Here is a 17749-nt window from a genome sequence, read left to right as displayed (position 1 = left end):
GTGGTGCTGAATTCTCTTAGCTTTTGCTTGTCTGTAAAGCTTTTGATTTCTCCATCAAATCTGAATGAGACCCTTGCCAGGTAGAGTAATCTTGGTTGTAGGTTCTTCCCTTTCATCACTTTAAGTATATCACACCCCTCCCTTCTGGCTTGTAGAGTTTCTGCTGAGAAATCAGCTGTTAACCTTATGGGAGTTCCCTTGTATGTTATTTGTTGTTTTTCCCTTGCTGCTTTCAATAATTTTTCTTTGTCTTTAATTTTTACCAATTTGATTACTATGTGTCTCGGTGTGTTTCTCCTTGGGTTTATCCTGTATGGGACTCGCTGCGCCTCCTGGACTTGGGTGGATATTTGCTCTCCCATGTTAGGGAATTTTTCGACTATAATCTGTTCAAATATTTTCTCTGGTCCTTTCTCTCTCTCTTCTCCTTCTGGGACCCCTATAATGTGAATGTTATTGCATTTAATGTTGTCCCAGAGGTCTCATAGGCTGTCTTCATTTCTTTTCATTCTTTTTTCTTTATTCTGTTCTGCAGCAGTGAATTCCACCATTCTGTCGTTCAGGTCACTTATCCGTTCTTCTGCCTCAATTATTCTGCTATTGATTTCTTCTAGTGTAGTTTTCATTTCAGTTATTGTATTGTTCATCTCCGTTTGTTTGTTCTTTAATTCTTCTAGGTCTTTGTTAAACATTTCTTGCATCTTCTTGATCTTTGCCTCCATTGTTTTTCCAAGGTCCCGGATCATCTTCACTATCATTATTCTGAATTCTTTTTCTGGAAGGTTGCCTATCTCCACTTCATTTAGTTGTTTTTCTGGGGTTTTATCTTGTTCCTTCATCTGGTACACAGCCCTCTGCCTTTTCATCTTGTCTGTCTTTCTGTGAATGTGGTTTTTGTTCCACAGGCTGCAGGATTGTAGTTCTTCTTGCTTCTGCTGTCTGCCCTCTGGTGGATGAGGCTATCTAAGAGGCTTGTGTACGTTTCTACACTCACTTTTTAAATATGTATCATTCACAAAATTGATTCTATTCTCAGACACAAGAATGTGCTTATTAAATTACGAGGTCCTGAAAGGGGGACTATTTCATATGCTTCATTCTCAGAGAGCAATGCAATAAAATGAGAAGCAATCAACCGATCAATAAAAAGCACCAGAGGCATGGCTGTTACAAAAATAATGCCTGGGACGGCAGGGCATGGAGGAGTGCGGTGAGTCCCAGCTGACCGCGGGCTGCAGCGATGTGCGCCCGGGCGACGATCACAGCTGCGGCGCCCCCTCATGGGCCCCCAAGGACGCTTGGATGGGCACACACTCTAAGTATTTAAAAATGATGGAATTAGATATAGGAGATGCCACCCAAGTTTATATAGCATATTGGTTTACCTGGACCTCATGGAGAGTAAAAGTTGGCACATGAAGTAAACTGTGTGGGATTATCAGATCTCCAGCTCATCTGCCTTCTTGGTACTGAGAAGGACAAGGGTTACAGACAGTGGTGCCTACACCCGTCAGCGCTTCCCCAGCCATAACAGGATAAGGGAGATCTTGAAGGCATCTCGAAAATTGCAAGGTGATCCAGATTTGCCGATGTCTTTTACTTCCACCATAGTGGAGTCTGACTCCACAATAGTCTATTACAAACCTACTGATGGATTTATGCTGCCAGATCCTCAGAATATTTCCCTTAGAAGATGACACCTATACTTCCCGATGCTTGCTCTATTCACACACGATTGGATTGAGACCCCTCAGCCTGATTCATCTTTTATCTCAGACCTAGGCAGGGTTGACTTAGCTGGGCCCATTCCATAAGTTTTCTTTTCAAGAATAAAACTTTCCCAGATAGAGGAATTAATTTTATTGAAAAATATAGGCTAGTTGCTCTAGAACTTTCTCATCTGGAGACAGTTTAATTATAGTTGTATACAAGTTTATGCCTAGGGTGTGCTCAGAAGGATAGAACATTGCTGAGGCTGCTACCTCTTTCCATTACTCAACCCTCTCAGTGCCTTTGGGTCACTACAGCTAGCCTGGAGTGGCATTTCACGCACACTTTGACACCCGGAGAGTTTCCTTTGTCTGCTTTTTCATCCCCCAAAAAAGTATTCTTTCAACTGCTTTTTTTCATGTTGCAATTACTGTTACTTCCCTCTTTGGCTGACTTTAAATCAAAACTAAAAATATCCTTCTCCAGAGTGTAAAATTAAATGTCTAGATTAATAGGGACCAGAGAATTGCTACCTACACGAGTACTGGGTCTTTTTTTCCATTCTTATTACCGCCACCTCTACTGTATCATAGCTAGAATATTACAAGGGAGATAGTAGGGGACAGTGTTAACCTTAAAAACATCTTTCTTAAGTAGACCCAGGTTTTCCACCTTTGTTAATACCTCCCAATTAAGTTGCCTAAAGTATAAACAATTATATGGAAAAGATGTTTCAAGTGACATTTTGGGGCATATAATAGCCCAAATTATAAATGACTTAAAAGTTTAAGGCAAGGCTGAGCAAAATTTTTCTGGAAAGGGCCATAAAGGAAATATTTTAGGCTTTTCAGGTCATATAGGCTTTCTCACAACTTCTCAGCTCTGCTGTTTGTAGGACAAAAATAACCATAGACAGTATTTAAATGAAAGGACATGGCTGTATTCCAATAAAACTTATTTGCAAATGCAGGGCCATAGTTTGCCAATCCCTGGTCTGGGGAAATAGTCAATAAACATATATAGCTAATGAATGGTATGTTATGTATCCATTAAAAATTAATAATGAATATACTGAAAAACATGAGAAAATATTTAGTAACAAAAAGCAAGATACAAAAGTGTATGAATGCATATGAGTATGGCTATAAATAACACACCAAGTATATAATAAAAAGATGACAAAATAAATTACTAACTGGTTATAGTAGGATGGCAGGGCAGGAAATGCATGACTTTGTCTTTCTTCAATATTTTAGTTTTTCTCTATTTGTATTACTTTTATAATAAAAATGTTTTAAAATAAATAAATAAAAATAATGCCTGGATCAGAAGGGAACAAATGAGTAGGGAAAAAAAAGCAATGAAAATAACAAACTTACAGGATACTGCCAAATAGGGACTTGAAGGAAAAATATATTGCTCTAGATATTCCTATATTCAAAGTAAGGTATCTGAAGCATTATGAGAGAAGACTGTGCTTAAACTAACTTTAAAAAAATGTAGAAAGTAGCCAGCCAAAAGAAGGAAGAGGGAGATAAAATCCAAAGCAGAAAAAAATTGGAAAAACACAAAAAGCAAATCTGGTGAACATCTTAATACATGCTAAGAGAAACGCAGTTCAAAGTATAATCGCTGCAGATGATTTCAGAGAGTATAAAGAGCAGTTAGCAAAATTAAAGTGGAACAATAATGGCTGCCACTTAGCAGCTCCGATAAACTCCTATCTTTACAACAACCCTGTAATAGAGAGAATTTTTTTCTTCATTTTACTTGTAAGGAAACCAAAGCTCAGAGAGAATAGGAATTTAGCCATAAATGAAGCTGTTTTCTCTACACCCAGTTGTCTCTGTTGGGAAAAGAGACAAAGCAGAGAAAAGGGAGAAAAAGATGTGAAGGGCAATGATGGCGAGCTCACAGCCCAGACTTTTATGCACAGTTCAAAATGATCATTATAAAAATCTATTAGAATTCAGTCAAATACAAAAAATTACCTATGATTAACATACGATAAACGTTTGAATAGCTTAGTATTTTCTTCAGACTCTCCAGGAATATCTACTTTGTACCTTATTCTCCACCCCCATTACTTCATTAAATTTCTTTTTTTTTTTTGGCCACACCATGCGGCTTGCGGGATCTTAGTTCCCCTAGCAGGGACTGAACCCGGGCCCTCAGCTGTGAAAGCAGGGAGTCCTAACCACTGGATCACCAGGGAATTCCCACATTAAATCTTTATAAAATTCTGAGAATGGCATTTTTACTTATTCCTGTTTAACAGATGAGGAAACCGAGAACTAGAAAAATGAATGACCTGCCAAGGATCATATAGCAAGTGAGTGGTAGGGCTGAGACTCACCCTAAGGTCTAGGGTTTCAATATCATAGGATTTTTTAAAAAATTAAATCTATTATTTTTATTGAGACATAATTTATACACCACCAGAAATCCACGTTTCAAAGGCTACAACTCGGTGATTTTCAGTGTAGTCACTCTCCTCCCCCAGCCCCTGGCAACCACTAATTTATTTTCTATTTCTATGGATTTACTTCGTCTGGACATTTCACACAAATGGACTCATAAATATATGGCCTTTTATGTCAGGCTTCTTTTACTTACCGTGTTTTCAAGTTTCATCCCTGTTGTAGCAGGTATCTCAGGATTTAAGAGTTAGGAGAAAACTTATTAGACATCTTCTACCAAATCCTCTCACTTTACAGATGGAGAAACTGAGACTTAACATACCCCATAAATTCAGTGAATTTGAATTTAACTGTGAATTTACTTGAATTCACAAGTAATTTGAATTCACAAGTGAATTTGAATTTAACTGTGAATTTACTTGAATTTAAATTCAAGTCCCCTACCTCCTAATCCTATGTTTTTTCAACACACTACTAATACCAAGACAATCAGAATAATAAAAAAGAGATTCCACAAACAGATAAAAATATCACATTAATCTGACATACCATATATTAGAAAAAGCATAGGTAAGAAAATCTGGTATCTTGTTAAAGGTTTTCCATTTCTGTGAGGAATCCCATAAATCATTTACTTCACGTGACACCTGAATGGTGCCAGATGCTTGTGCAGGGAAACAGGGTGTCGTGGCCACAGCATATTACAGGACTTGAAGTTAGATTTTACTTTCTATGTACAAAGGTAACTATTTAAAACAAAAAGTCTTAATTACCCTTAGTGAAAGTTCCAAATTTTCTCCTCCCCAGAGATTCATGCCCTTGTCGTACTGTCCGATTTCATTAAAATAATGCCTATTTATAGCAAAAATTCCTCCAGCCATTGCAGGTGACCTAAAAAGGACACACAAATATTAAATTTATTCCATAAATTCAGTCATTATGGATTTTGGCCAAAACCATATTAAATATTAGTGATAACAGTTAAAAGCTAGAAAACACCCATACTAACTAACACCCAAATTATCTTAATATACATTGAAGTATTTAAAATTACTAAGGTAAAGTCACAACTACCACAAAACAGGCAACAATAGCTTTAACTTAGCTCTCGTCAAATTTTGTAAGCAATCTATTCTGAAACGTTGTCTTGGTGACAGGGAAAATTTTCTTTAGTACGTGAGCTTCCCACAGGGGTGATGATTGAATTGGGTAGTGGGAATTTAGAGATCTCCCTTTCTAAAGGCATTAAGTGAATTGTCATATTTACTTCTGGGAAAACCATAATGTTACATAGCATCTTTTTTGGTGGGCCAACAGCAGAGCCCAATAACACCAAACTATGTAGTTTGAAAATAATTACAGATCCATTCATTCATTGTTCCAAAAAGTCTATGTAAAGCCACTGTGATGTGTTAGGGATAAATTAGTTAATCAACAAGCAAAGGTGGAAGTAGGGAGACTAGTTAGAGGTGATTGTGATGGTCCCAGGGGAAGATGATGGCATCTTGGATAAGGGTATAGCAATGAAGGAGATGAGATGTGGCTGAATTCTGTATAGGTTTTGAAGATGGAGCCAGCAGACTTGCTATGGGTGGGATGTGCAGGGTTGGAGGAAATTTGGCCTGGATAACGTGGAAGATAGCGTTACCATGCACTGATTTGTTTGTTTGTCTGTTTTGACCACGCTGCAGCATGTGGGATCTTAGTTCCCCGACCAGGGATGGAACCCGGGCCCCCTACAGTGGAAGCACGGAGTCCTAACCGCTGGACCGCCAGGGAAGCCCCTAGAGTTACCATGCACTGAGACGGGGAATGCTACGGTGGAACGAAGTTTTTGGTGGGAAGATTCAGTTTTGGACATATCTGAGGTGTCTGTTCAGCATGAAAGTGGAGATGCCAGTAGGCAGCTGGATAGGGGAGTCTGGTGTTCTGAGAGAGGTCGGAGCCTGAGAGTCACCAGTACAAGGTGGATGAGAAGCAATGGGTGAGCGAGGGGAGGTGAAGAGGACAGAGCCCTGGGCACTTCAGCAGTGAGAGGTCGGGGAGAAGAGGAGGAATCAGCAAAGGGCATGGAATAAACCAGCGGTGAAGTAGGAGCGAGAGCTGGGGGATCTGGTGGTCTGGAGGCCATGGGAAGAGTGCCCGTCAAAGAGGAGGGAGAGGCCAGCAGCATGGACACGGCTGACAGGCCACGTGAGGCTAGGACTGAGGACTGGACAAGACAGTGTGAAGCTAGCGGGAAGGGCAAAGCCTGACTGCATTGAGCTTAAAGTCGAGTGAACTGTTTAACAGAACTGGAGAGAGTGATACCGACGACTCTTTCTAGGTGGTTTAATACAAAGGAGAGAAAAGGAAAGGGGAAATGGCTGATAAAATAAAATCATTTTATTTTTTTAATTGTGAGAGAGAACAGCACGCCTGTAGTCTGCTAGGAGTCATCCTATCTGGTAACTGGACGAAGCTGGTCCCTGCATGTCCCCCTCCCTGGGGGCCACGAGTGCCGTTGGTGGAAGCTTAAGGCCACGATTTTCCTTGCTTGTTCTAAGTTTCACCCACCTTTTATTTTTGTCATTAGAACTATTGTAAGTAGGGGAAAAAATATATCTTCAGATATGAACGCTAATTCATGGCTAATACCTAAAATTAATTTTTTTCCTTTAACTCTTTAAAACAACCTATTTTTTTCTTACATATATTATTATACATTATAATTGTATTACAACATATCATATGTATAATATATATTCCATATGTAATATATACATATATAATCACACAATTGGTATTATACTGATTTTTTTTAATTGAAGTATAGTTGATTTACAATTTTGTGTTAGTTTCTGGTGTATAGCAAAGTGATTCAAATAGACATATATATATTATTTTTCAAATTCTTTTCCATTATAGGTTATTACAAGATACTGAATATAGTTCCCTGTGCTATACAGTAGGTCCTTGTTGATTATTTGTTTTATATAAGGTAGTGTATATATGTTAATCCCAAACTCCTAATTTATTCCTCTCCCACTTTTCCCCTTTGGTAACCATAAGTTTGTTTTCTATGTCTGTGAGTCTGTTTCTGTTTTGTAAACAAGTTCATTTGTATCATATTTTAGATTCCACATTATACTGATGTAAGTTTTTTATGGCCTGATTTTTAAAAATTTAACATATTGTGAGAATTTTCCTTTTTAGTTAACTAGCCTTCAAAAATTTTAACTCTATAATATTCTACAAAATATGAATATACTTTTTTAACCATTTCAATATTGAACATTTATGTTGTTTTGATTTTCTTACTAAAATAAATATTGATACAATATATATTTCTGGACCTATCTCTCAACTCCTTGAAGATAAATTGTAAGAAGTAGAATTATTGCATTAAAGAATAAGAATATTTAGAAAATTTTTAATTTATATTGCCAAATTTTCAAAAAGCATTTACAAATGTATATATACTAACAGTGTATTAGAGTTCCAAAATGTTACTTTTCTAATTGACTATTAGAAATCCAATTTCCATATTGAATTTTTACAGCGTAAAAAATACTCAAAATGTGAGATACAGAAATATTACAAAAATTATAAGTCAATTTTTTGGTAAGTGGAATATTTCAGCTACTTCTTACTAAAAGTAACTTCATTTTAGATTACTTTGAGATGAACTCAAAAGATTGATGCTTTATTTTTAAATTTTTTAGTAAATCATTATTTTTACATATTAAGTTTTATTTAAATGAAGTATAACTTTGTTCTTTTTCATCCTGAAGTCTGTAACATTAACAATAGCTACCATTTATACTGATCCCTTCCTCTGTGTCAGGCCTTTAGTTATGTGCTTTACAAGTATTGGCTCATTTAAGGCCCTCAGTAATCCAGAGAGGTAGGTATTATTATTATCATCATCATTTTACAGATGAAGATACTGAAGCTGAGAGAGGTAACTGGCCCAGCTAAGGGCTGCCCTTTTTTTTTTTTTTTTGGTCGCACCTTGTGGCATCTGGGATCTTAGTTCCTCAACCAGGAATCAAACCTGTGCCCCCTGCCATGGAAGCGCAGCATCTTAACCACTGGACCACCAGGGAAGTCCCCTAACGGCTGCCTTAATGCACAACTCCAGGGATGCTAATTACCTATAGTCTTTGTGAACAGTGCCTTCTGGAAATGTGCAGTGCACAGCCTGTGCAGCTGTACATGGCAGCCCTAAACAGCTAACAAGTGATGGCTGGGGCAGAGGAAATATCAGAGTCATACAAAGTTATGAGTCATACGAAGAGTCATTCGAACTTATACGAAGGAATCTGCATGTTATCCTAAAGGCAGTGGAAAGACAATAAGCAAGATGGGTGACATGTGCAAAGTGGGGTTTTAAGAAAATTAACGTAGCAACAGAGAGACTGGAATGAAGAGGAGGAGCTGTAGGCCAGACTGTCCCTTAGGGTGTAGAGTCTAAGCCTGGAGCAGTGATGGCTTGGGCCATGAGGACTGTCAGAGAGATGGACAGATGTGATATGAGAATCATCACAAAGGATGGGTCTCCTGGAGCTGGTTAATCACAGGATTAGAGAAGGCAATGGGAGATCTGGAAGATGGCTATACAGTGTTCATATGTGGTCATGCTTAATGGCTGCATAATCCATTACAGTTCTGGCATAAAGTATTGATACTATATGATTTCCCAATCATTCCTCCCAATTCTTAGATAGTCTTTATTTCATCCTTGATTTAAGAGGTCAGTTTGCTTACTAAGAGTAGGGGTTCAGGGCAGGGGCAGCTCTTGGGATTAAGGGAAGTACTAAAGTGGAACGGGAATACCCACTTCTGGGAATGAGTGGATAAAAGGATTGCGAGGCAGCATGAGGCTGGAGACCATCAATGTGCAGAAGAATCAATTCACATCTCTTAAAGGAACAAAGGAAATAGATGGTGGAATTGAACCAGGGTTGGAGCTTTGCAGGGCTATCGTGGCAGAAGTGCAGTGGGATGTGGCAGAAGAGAAGAGAATTTATAGATCAGAAAGTCTAGACCACAGAAGCAGAAAGAAAACTGTGAGGGGTAAAAAGAGAAATCAAAGAACTGGACATCTTGATGATGTCCAAGGGTGGGCGTGGGGGGAGCAGAGCAGGAAACAGCCAGGAGGGTCCTGGGTTGTGGCCAAGGAGACAGATAAGTGGTAATTTAGAAGGTGAAGATCCAGGGTATGGCTGTAGGAATAATATTAAATATCTAACATTTATACAGTACTTATCATGGACGGATACTGTTCTAAGCTTTGATATATGTCATTTAATTCTCATAAGAGCCCTGTGAAGTACTGTTATTCTCCAGACTTACAGATAAAGAAATAAGGGCAGAGAGGTTAAGCAACTCATTCAAGATCACACAGCTCTAGCTAAATTAAAATAGAGGCAAAGATCAAGGACTTGCTAGGCTATGGTGTTAGAAAATTGACTCATGTGGTTTGTAAAACAAAGAGGTTAACATTAAAGGAGAAGTGAGCCTGGTGTCAAAGTTATCAGTAAATGTGGGGAGTGATCTGGAGGAAGTCTCTTGAGAAATAACCTCATAAGTGCAGTTAGAAGTCATAACATTCAAATTATTCTCACATTTAGAAATATATTTTCCAAGACTGATATTCCAGGAAAATCACATTCATCTCAACCTGTAAAATTACAGATGGAAGCACTTGGATAAATATTTTATACATGAATTTGGCAAAGACATCGACTTTTTCTGGGCTATCCACAGTGCTAGCTTTTTTTTTGTTTTTTTTTTTTGCGGTACGCGGGCCTCTCACTGTTGTGGCCTCTCCCGTTGCGGAGCACAGGCTCCGGACGCGCAGGCTCAGCGGCCATGGCTCACGGGCCCAGCCGCTCCGCGGCATGTGGGATCCTCCCCGACCGGGGCACGAACCCGTGTCCCCTGCATCGGCAGGCGGACTCTCAACCACTGCGCCACCAGGGAAGCCCAGTGCTAGTATTTTGATCATTGATAAATATGCAACTCGTTCCTGAGAACCAAGTCCACATTTTAAAGCTGGACCTCTGAAATCAAAGGGATACTAACCATGGTGGTATTCCGAACTGGGGTGAGATGCTCATTCCCAGTGAGCGAAACTTAAAGAAACAAAACCTACCACATTCTATTATTACAGACTTTTAGAAACAAGATAAATAATAAAATATTTCTCTTCATTAAGCTTATGAAATCAAAGTCATAATCTCTGAAAGCTTCCCCCTGCTCCCAACACCTATGTGCTACTTTTCCATTACCAGAAGAAATCTCACCGGATAGGTCTAGTAGGCCCTTCTGGTCCATCCATCTCATAAGAGAAAACATGATCCCATTTAAATTGCAGATACCAGTTGAAAGCTCCCCTGACAACAGGAGAGGCCTGGTATTCCAGGGTCACATAATCAATGACATCTATCAGTGGACACACCACCATTCGGGGGTCCTTGGCAATGGCATTCAGCAAGGGCTCCAGCCATACTTTATTCACTTCGCAGTGGCTATCCAGGAACACCAGAACATCCCCTGGGGAGGCAAGAACAGGCGAGTGTTAGTGCATGTGTAGGAAACACCCAAATCAAGGCGACAAGCATTTGTCCAGCATTTACTATGTGTTTGGCTATTTAGGTGCTTTCAGCTTCACTGGCAGGAGACAAGAAACACATATTTTATATTGTATCAAAAATGCAGGACATCATGTGCCACAGATACTCAGAAGAAGCTGGTGAACTGTGGGTTAGAGAGGAGTCTGGGGAAGATTCTAAAGAAGCAGATGGAACTGAGCTGACCTTCAATTTTAAAATGTCATTTTATCTCAGCCTAGATTGATCAACCCAATGTCGCAAATGTTTACTGCAAGGAAACCATCCTTGGTATTTAGTTTGATGCTTGGGATGCAAAGATGCATAATTGCTTTTCCTCTTGAATTCAAGCTTTAGTGAGGGTCTATTCTGCTTTGAGAACATGGGAAAGCCTGGCATGGCCAAAATAAAGAATATGTGTGTTAAAATATATTAGGTGGTCTCAAATTGGAAGGGACCTCAAAACTCAGGTGCAGAGGTTAGACTTTTTCTTGTAGCCAACATAAAATCATAGGAACGTATGAAAACATCCTATGTTTAGATCAGAAGACTTAGTATTATTAAAATGTTTTATAATCTCCCAAATCAATCTACAGATGCAATTCAATCCTTATCAAAATCCCACTGGCTCTTTTTACAGAAATTGATCCTAAAATTCATATGGAAAGGCAAGGGATCCAAATTAGCTAAAACAATCTTGATAAAGAAGAACAAAGTTGAAGGATTTCCTGCTGTCTAAACTTACTAAAAGGCTACAATAATCAAAACAATATAATATTGGCATAAGATACTTATAGACCAAAGGTATAGAATTAATGGTGCCGAAATAAACGAAGCATCTATTGTCAGTTGATTTCTGAAAAGGGTACCAAGACAACTCAATTGGGAAAGAATCATTTTTTTCAATAAATATCCTGAGACAACTGGATTTCTGCATGAAAATAATGAAGTTGGACCCCCTAACTCATACCAAACACAAATATTAAGTCAAATGGATAACAGACCGCAAAAGGTAAGAGCTAAAACTATAAAACTCTTAGAAGAAAACAGGCATACATTTTACGACCCTTGAGTTAGGTAATGGTTTCTTAGGTATGACACCAAAAATACAAGCAACAGAAGAAAAAACAAACAAACAGGTAAACTGGACTTCATCAAAACTAAAAACTTTTGTGGTTAAATAGATACCATGAAGGGCTTCCCTGGTGGCGCAGTGGTTGAGAGTCCGCCTGCCGATGTAGGGGACACGGGTTTGTGCCCCGGTCCGGGAAGATCCCACATGCCGTGGAGCACCTAAGCCAGTGCGCCACAACTACTGAGCCTGAGCTCTAGAGCCCACGAGCCACAACTACTGAAGCCCGCATGCCTAGAGCCTGCGCTCCGCAACAAGAGAAGCCACTGCAATGAGAAGCCTGCGCACCGCAACGAAGAGTAGCCCCCACTCGCCACAACTAGAAAAAAGCCCACGCACAGCGACGAAGACCCAACTCAGCCATAAATAAATAAGTAAATAAGTAAGTAAATAAATAAATCTATAGGGAGGACTGGTCCATTCCCTGCCATTGGTTACAAAACAGAGCAGGCCCCAAGACTTCTCTGCTCTCTTAGGTTAATTGGAAGTCTTATTAGACAGCGGAAGTTGAAAACAGTCTCAATTCAGCAATTAGAACTTTCAGGCCCCTGTTACAATCGAAGCTTCCCTGCCTGCATGCAGAACCCACCCCCCAACCAGGTGGCCCTGTGGGAGGGTCACTTGCCTTTGCATTAAATCTTCTTAGCTCTTCCTTACTGGTCTCCTTCCCCAGCTTACCCTCTGTGGTTTCAGACCTCACTAAAGCCAAAGGAGGGTAAGAGACAAGTGAATGGGGCAGGGAAGTTCTTTCTTGGTGAGACAGCAGGGTGCTCTGAGCTGATTCCTTCTATTACAGTGTGGCTGCACGGTGATTTTGAGGACCACCCCCCTTCCCATCCTTGGTAGTCTCTTATCTGCAGTTCCCATAAACTGGGCAAATGAATTCTATCCAGGTGGTCTAGACTCCCACCTCAGCAACTTAGGGTCCTGTGTTCTACCTCTAGCTTCTCCTCTGCTGAGATCTGTCCATCCTTCTAGATAGTCCCATTGGACATGATCTAAGATGATCTTTATTGCTCTCTTACCCAAACATCCATTGCCTGAGCAAACTCTGCCATCAGAACAGATACTAACACTGACGCAAATGTCCTTGGTTCCGTAGCTAGCCACAGAGCTTCTTCTGCCCTTTTGATTCTGAGGTGAGAAGCCAACATCCGTTCATTTCTCTTCACCCCCAAAAGGTTTCTGGTTTTGTTGTACTGATGTCTGAGGATGTGCTGAGCCCCCAACACAGGAAATTCATATCAAGTTCCTCTAACCAGGATTTAGCAAGCAGCTTTCTCTAAAAATCATCTCTAATTCTAACGATCTGATTCAGTGTAGCTGAGTTTGCTTCTCAGATATCTATTTTGAAATTTCTTTATGGTACTGCGTCCGACAACTCACTTTGGAATATAACATCTGTTGTCTTCATGCCTCAATCAAAACTGAGCTAAAAAGAGCCCCATTTTTAAACATATATAGTTTTTTTTTTTTTACTGTTGGCAGCACACACACTGTTCAATTAACACTTTGCATTTTTCACTTAAAATAGCTTCTATAATATTACATAACACAAACATTTTAAAATCATGTCGGCTAATTTGATAGGTGAAAAATACCATCTGTTTCTCCAAAGAAGATATATAAATGGCCAACAAGCACAAGAAAAGATGCTCAACATCATTGGTCATTAAGGAAATGCAAATTAAAAACACAGTGAGGTACCACTTCATATCTACCAGGATGGCTGGAATTAAAACAAGACAAAAAAGACAGAAAATAACAAGTGTTGGTGAGGATGTGGAAAAATTGGAACTCTCATACGTTGCTGATGGGAATGTAAATGGTTCAGCTGCTGCGGAAAACAGTTTGGCAGCTCCTCAAAAAGTTAAGAAGAATTACCATGTGACACAGAAATTCCACTAATAGGCACATATTAAAAAGAATTCAGGGACTTCCCTGGTGGCACAGTGGTTAAGAATCCGCCTGCCAATGCAGGGGACACGGGTTTGAGCCCTGGTCCAGGAAGATCACACATGCCACAGAGCAACTAAGCCCATGCGCCACAACTACTGAGCCCGTAGCCCGCATGCCTAGAGCCTGCGCGCCACAACAAAAGAAGCCACCACAATGAGAAGCCCACGCACCACAGTGAAGAGTATCCCCCGCGGAAGGTTCGGAGCCACGGAGGAGAGTGTAGCGACAGGGGTGCAGAGGGCAAAGCGGAGAGATTCCTGCACAGAGGATCGGTGCCGACCAGCACTCACCAGCCCGAGAGGCTTGTCTGCTCAGGTGCCGGCTTCTGTCGGATCCCAGGGAGTGGGCTGGGGTTGGCGGCGTGAACACAGCCTGAAGGGGTTAGTGCGCCACGGCTGGCCGGGAGGGAGTCCGGGAAAAGGTCCAGACCTGCCGAAGAGGCAAGAGACTTTTTCTTGCCTCTTTGTTTCCTGGTGCGCGAGGAGAGGGGATTCAGATTGCTGCTTAAAGGAGCTCCAGAGATGGGCACGAGCCGCGGCTAAAAGCGCGGACCCCAGAGACGGGCATGAGACGCTAAGGCTGCTGCTGCCGCCACCAAGAAGCCTGTGTGCGAGCACAGGTCACTCTCCACACCCCCCTTCCGCGGAGCCTGTGCAGCCCGCCACTGCTAGGGTCCCGGGATCCAGGGACAACTTCCCCGGGAGAACGCACGGCGGGCCTCAGGCTAGTGCAACGTCGCGCCGGCGCAACGTCACGCCGGCCTCTGCCGCAGGCCCGCCCCGCACTCCGTGCCCCTCCCCCCCCCGCCCCGCCTGAGTGAGCCAGAGCCCCCCAATCAGCGGCTCCCTTAACCCCGTCCTGTCTGAGCAAAGAACAGACGCCCTCAGGCGACCTCCATGCAGAGGCGGGGCCGAATCCAAAGCTGAGCCCCGGGAGCTGTGCGAACAAAGAAGAGAAAGGGAAATCTCTCCCAGCAGCCTCAGGGGCAGCGGATTAAAGCTCCACAATCAACCTGATGTACCTGCATCTGTGGAATACATGAATAGACAACGAACCATCCCAAATTGAGGGGGTGGACTTTGGGAGCAAGATATATTATTTTTTCCCCTTTTCCTCTTTTTGTGAGTGTGTATGTGTATGCTTCTATGTGAGATTTTGTCTGTATAGCTTTGCTTTTACCATTTGTCCTAGGGTTCTGTCTGTCCGTTTTCTTTTTTTAGTATAGTTTTCAGCGCTTGTTATCATTGGTGGATTTGCTTTTTGGTTTGGTTGTTCTTTCTTTCTTTCTTTTTAATTACTTGAAAAAAATTTTTTACTAATTATTTTTTGTTTTTTATTTTAATAACTTTTAAAAAAAAATCTTTTTCGTTCTTTCTTTTGTTCTCCCTTTTATTCTGAGCCGTGTGGATGAAAGGCTCTTGGTGCTCCAGCCAGGTGTCAGAGCTGTGCCTCTGAGGTGGGAGAGCCAAGTTCAGGACATTGGTCCACCAGAGATCTCCCAGCTCCATGCAATATCAAACGGCAAAAATCTCCCAGAGACCTCCATCTCAATGCCAAGACCCAGCTCCACTCAACGACCAGCAAGCTATAGTGCTGGACACCCTATGCCTAACAACTAGCAAGACAGGAACACAACCCCACCCATTAGCAGAGAGAGGCTGCATAAAATCATAATAAGTCCACAGACACCCCAAAACACACCACCAGACGTGAACCTGCCCACCAGAAAGACAATTTCCAGCCTCATCCACCAGAACACAGGCACTACTCCCCTCCACCAGGAAGCCTACACAAGCCACTGAACCAACCTTAGCCACTGGGGGCAGACACCAAAAACAACGGGAACTACGAACCTGCAGCCTGCAAAAAGGAGACCCCAAACACAGTAAGTTAAGCAAAATGAGAAGACAAAGAAACACACAGCAGATGAAGGAACAAGGTAAAAACCCACCAGACCTAACAAATGAAGAGGAAATAGGCAGTCTACCGGAAAAACAATTCAGAATAATGATAGTAAAGATGATCCAAAATCTTGGAAATAGAATGGATAAAATACAAGAAACGTTTAACAAGGACCTAGAAGAACTAAAGAGCAAACAAACAATGATGAACAACACAATAAATGAAATTTAAAATTCTCTAGAAGGAATCAATAGCAGAATAACTGAGGCGGAAGAATGGATAAGTGACCTGGAAGATAAAATAGTGGAAATGACTACTGCAGAGCAGAATAAAGAAAAAAGAATGAAAAGAATTGAGGACAGTCTTAGAGACCTCTGGGACAATATTAAATGCTGAACCAACATTCAAATTATAGGGGTCCCAGAAGAAGAGGAGAAAAACAGAGGGACTGAGAAAATATTTGAAGAGATTATAGTTGAAAACTTCCCTAATATGAGTAATGAAATAGTTAATCAAGTCCCGGAAGCACAGAGAGTCCCATACAGGATAAAACCAAGGAGAAATACGCCAAGACACATATTAATCAAACTATCAAAAATTAAATACACAGAAAAAATATTAAAAGCAGCAAGGGAAAAATAACAAGTAATATACAAGGGAATCCCCATAAGGTTAACAGTTGATCTTTCAGCAGAAACTCTGCAAGCCAGAAGGGAGTGGCAGGACATATTTAAAGTGATGAAAGAGAAAAACCTACAACCAAGATTACTCTACCCAGCAAGGATCTCATTCAGATTTGACAGAGAAATTAAAAGCTTTACAGACAATCAAAAGCTAAGAGAATTCAGCACCACCAAACCAGCTTTACAACAAATGCTAAAGGAACTTCTCTAGGCAGGAAACACAAGAGAAGGAAAAGACCTACAATAACAAACCGAAAACAATTAAGAAAATGGTAATAGGAAAATACATATTGATAATTACCTTAAATGTAAATGGATTAAATGCCCCAACGAAAAGACACAGACTGGCTGAATGGATACAAAAACAAGACCCCTATATATGCTGTCTCCAAGAGACCCACTTCAGACCTAGGGACACATACAGACTGAAAGTGAAGAGATGGAAAAAGATATTCCATGCAAATAGAACTCAAAAGAAAGCTGGAGTAGCAATTCTCATATCAGATAAAATAGACTTTAAAATAAAGACTATGAGAAGAGACAAAGAAGGACACTACAGAATGATCAAGGGAACAATCCAAGAAGAAGACATAACAATTGTAAATATTTACAAACCCAACATAGGAGCATCTCAATACATAAGGCAAATGCTAACAGCCATAAAAGGGGAAATTAACAGTAACACAATCATAGTGGGGGACTTTAACACCCCACTTTAACCAACGGACAGATCATCCAAAATGAAAATAAATAAGGAAACGCAAGCTTTAAATGATACATTAAACAAAGATGGACTTAATTGATATTTATAGGACATCCCATCCAAAAACAACAGAATACACTTTCTTCTCAAGTGCTCATGGAACATTCTCCAGGATAGATCATATCTTGGGTCACAAGTCAAGCCTTGGTAAATTTAAGAAAATTGAAATCGTATCAAGTATCTTTTCTGACCACAACGCTGTGAGACTAGATATCAATTACAGGAAAAGATCTGTAAAAAATACAAACACATGGAAGCTAAACAATACACTACTTAATAACCAAGAGATCACTGAAGAAATCAAAGAGGAAATCAAAAAATACCTAGAAACAAATGACAGTGATAACACGACAACCCAAAACCTATGGGATGCAGCAAAAGCATTCTAAGAGGGAAGTTTATAGCAATACAGTCCTACCTTAAGAAACAAGAAACATCTCAAAGAAACAACCTAACCCTACATCGAAAGCAATTAGAGAAAGAAGAACAAAAAACCCCCAAAGTTAGCAGAAGGAAAGAAATCATAAAGATCAGATGAGAAATAAATGAAAAAGAAATGAAGGAAATGATAGCAAAGATCAATA

The 17749-nt window shown here is 40.4% G+C and overlaps 1 protein-coding gene and 1 pseudogene across 2 annotated transcripts in view; one reads left to right on the top strand and one right to left on the bottom strand.

Annotated features, from left to right (window-relative positions):
- Positions 1–17749, bottom strand: part of GALNTL5 (polypeptide N-acetylgalactosaminyltransferase like 5) — a gene marked incomplete at both ends in the record, with an annotated part of 67342 nt that overhangs the window by 17134 nt on the left and 32459 nt on the right. Inside the window, 2 exons of the mRNA XM_082846223.1 lie at positions 4904–5021; positions 10421–10670. Of these exons, the coding sequence (XP_082702349.1) occupies positions 4904–5021; positions 10421–10670 (368 nt within the window). The remainder of the gene's footprint in view (positions 1–4903; positions 5022–10420; positions 10671–17749) is intronic.
- Positions 1198–1697, top strand: LOC309966285 (tRNA-splicing endonuclease subunit Sen15-like; annotated as a pseudogene). The gene has a single exon. The product of its transcript is annotated as a tRNA-splicing endonuclease subunit Sen15-like (transcript).

The sequence above is a fragment of the Leucopleurus acutus genome (assembly GCF_964270905.1).
Source record: "Leucopleurus acutus genome assembly, chromosome: 9".
Lineage (NCBI taxonomy): Eukaryota > Metazoa > Chordata > Mammalia > Artiodactyla > Delphinidae > Leucopleurus > Leucopleurus acutus.
The sequence above is the reverse complement of the archived record's forward strand: the minus strand, read 5'-3'. Positions and strand labels throughout refer to the sequence as shown.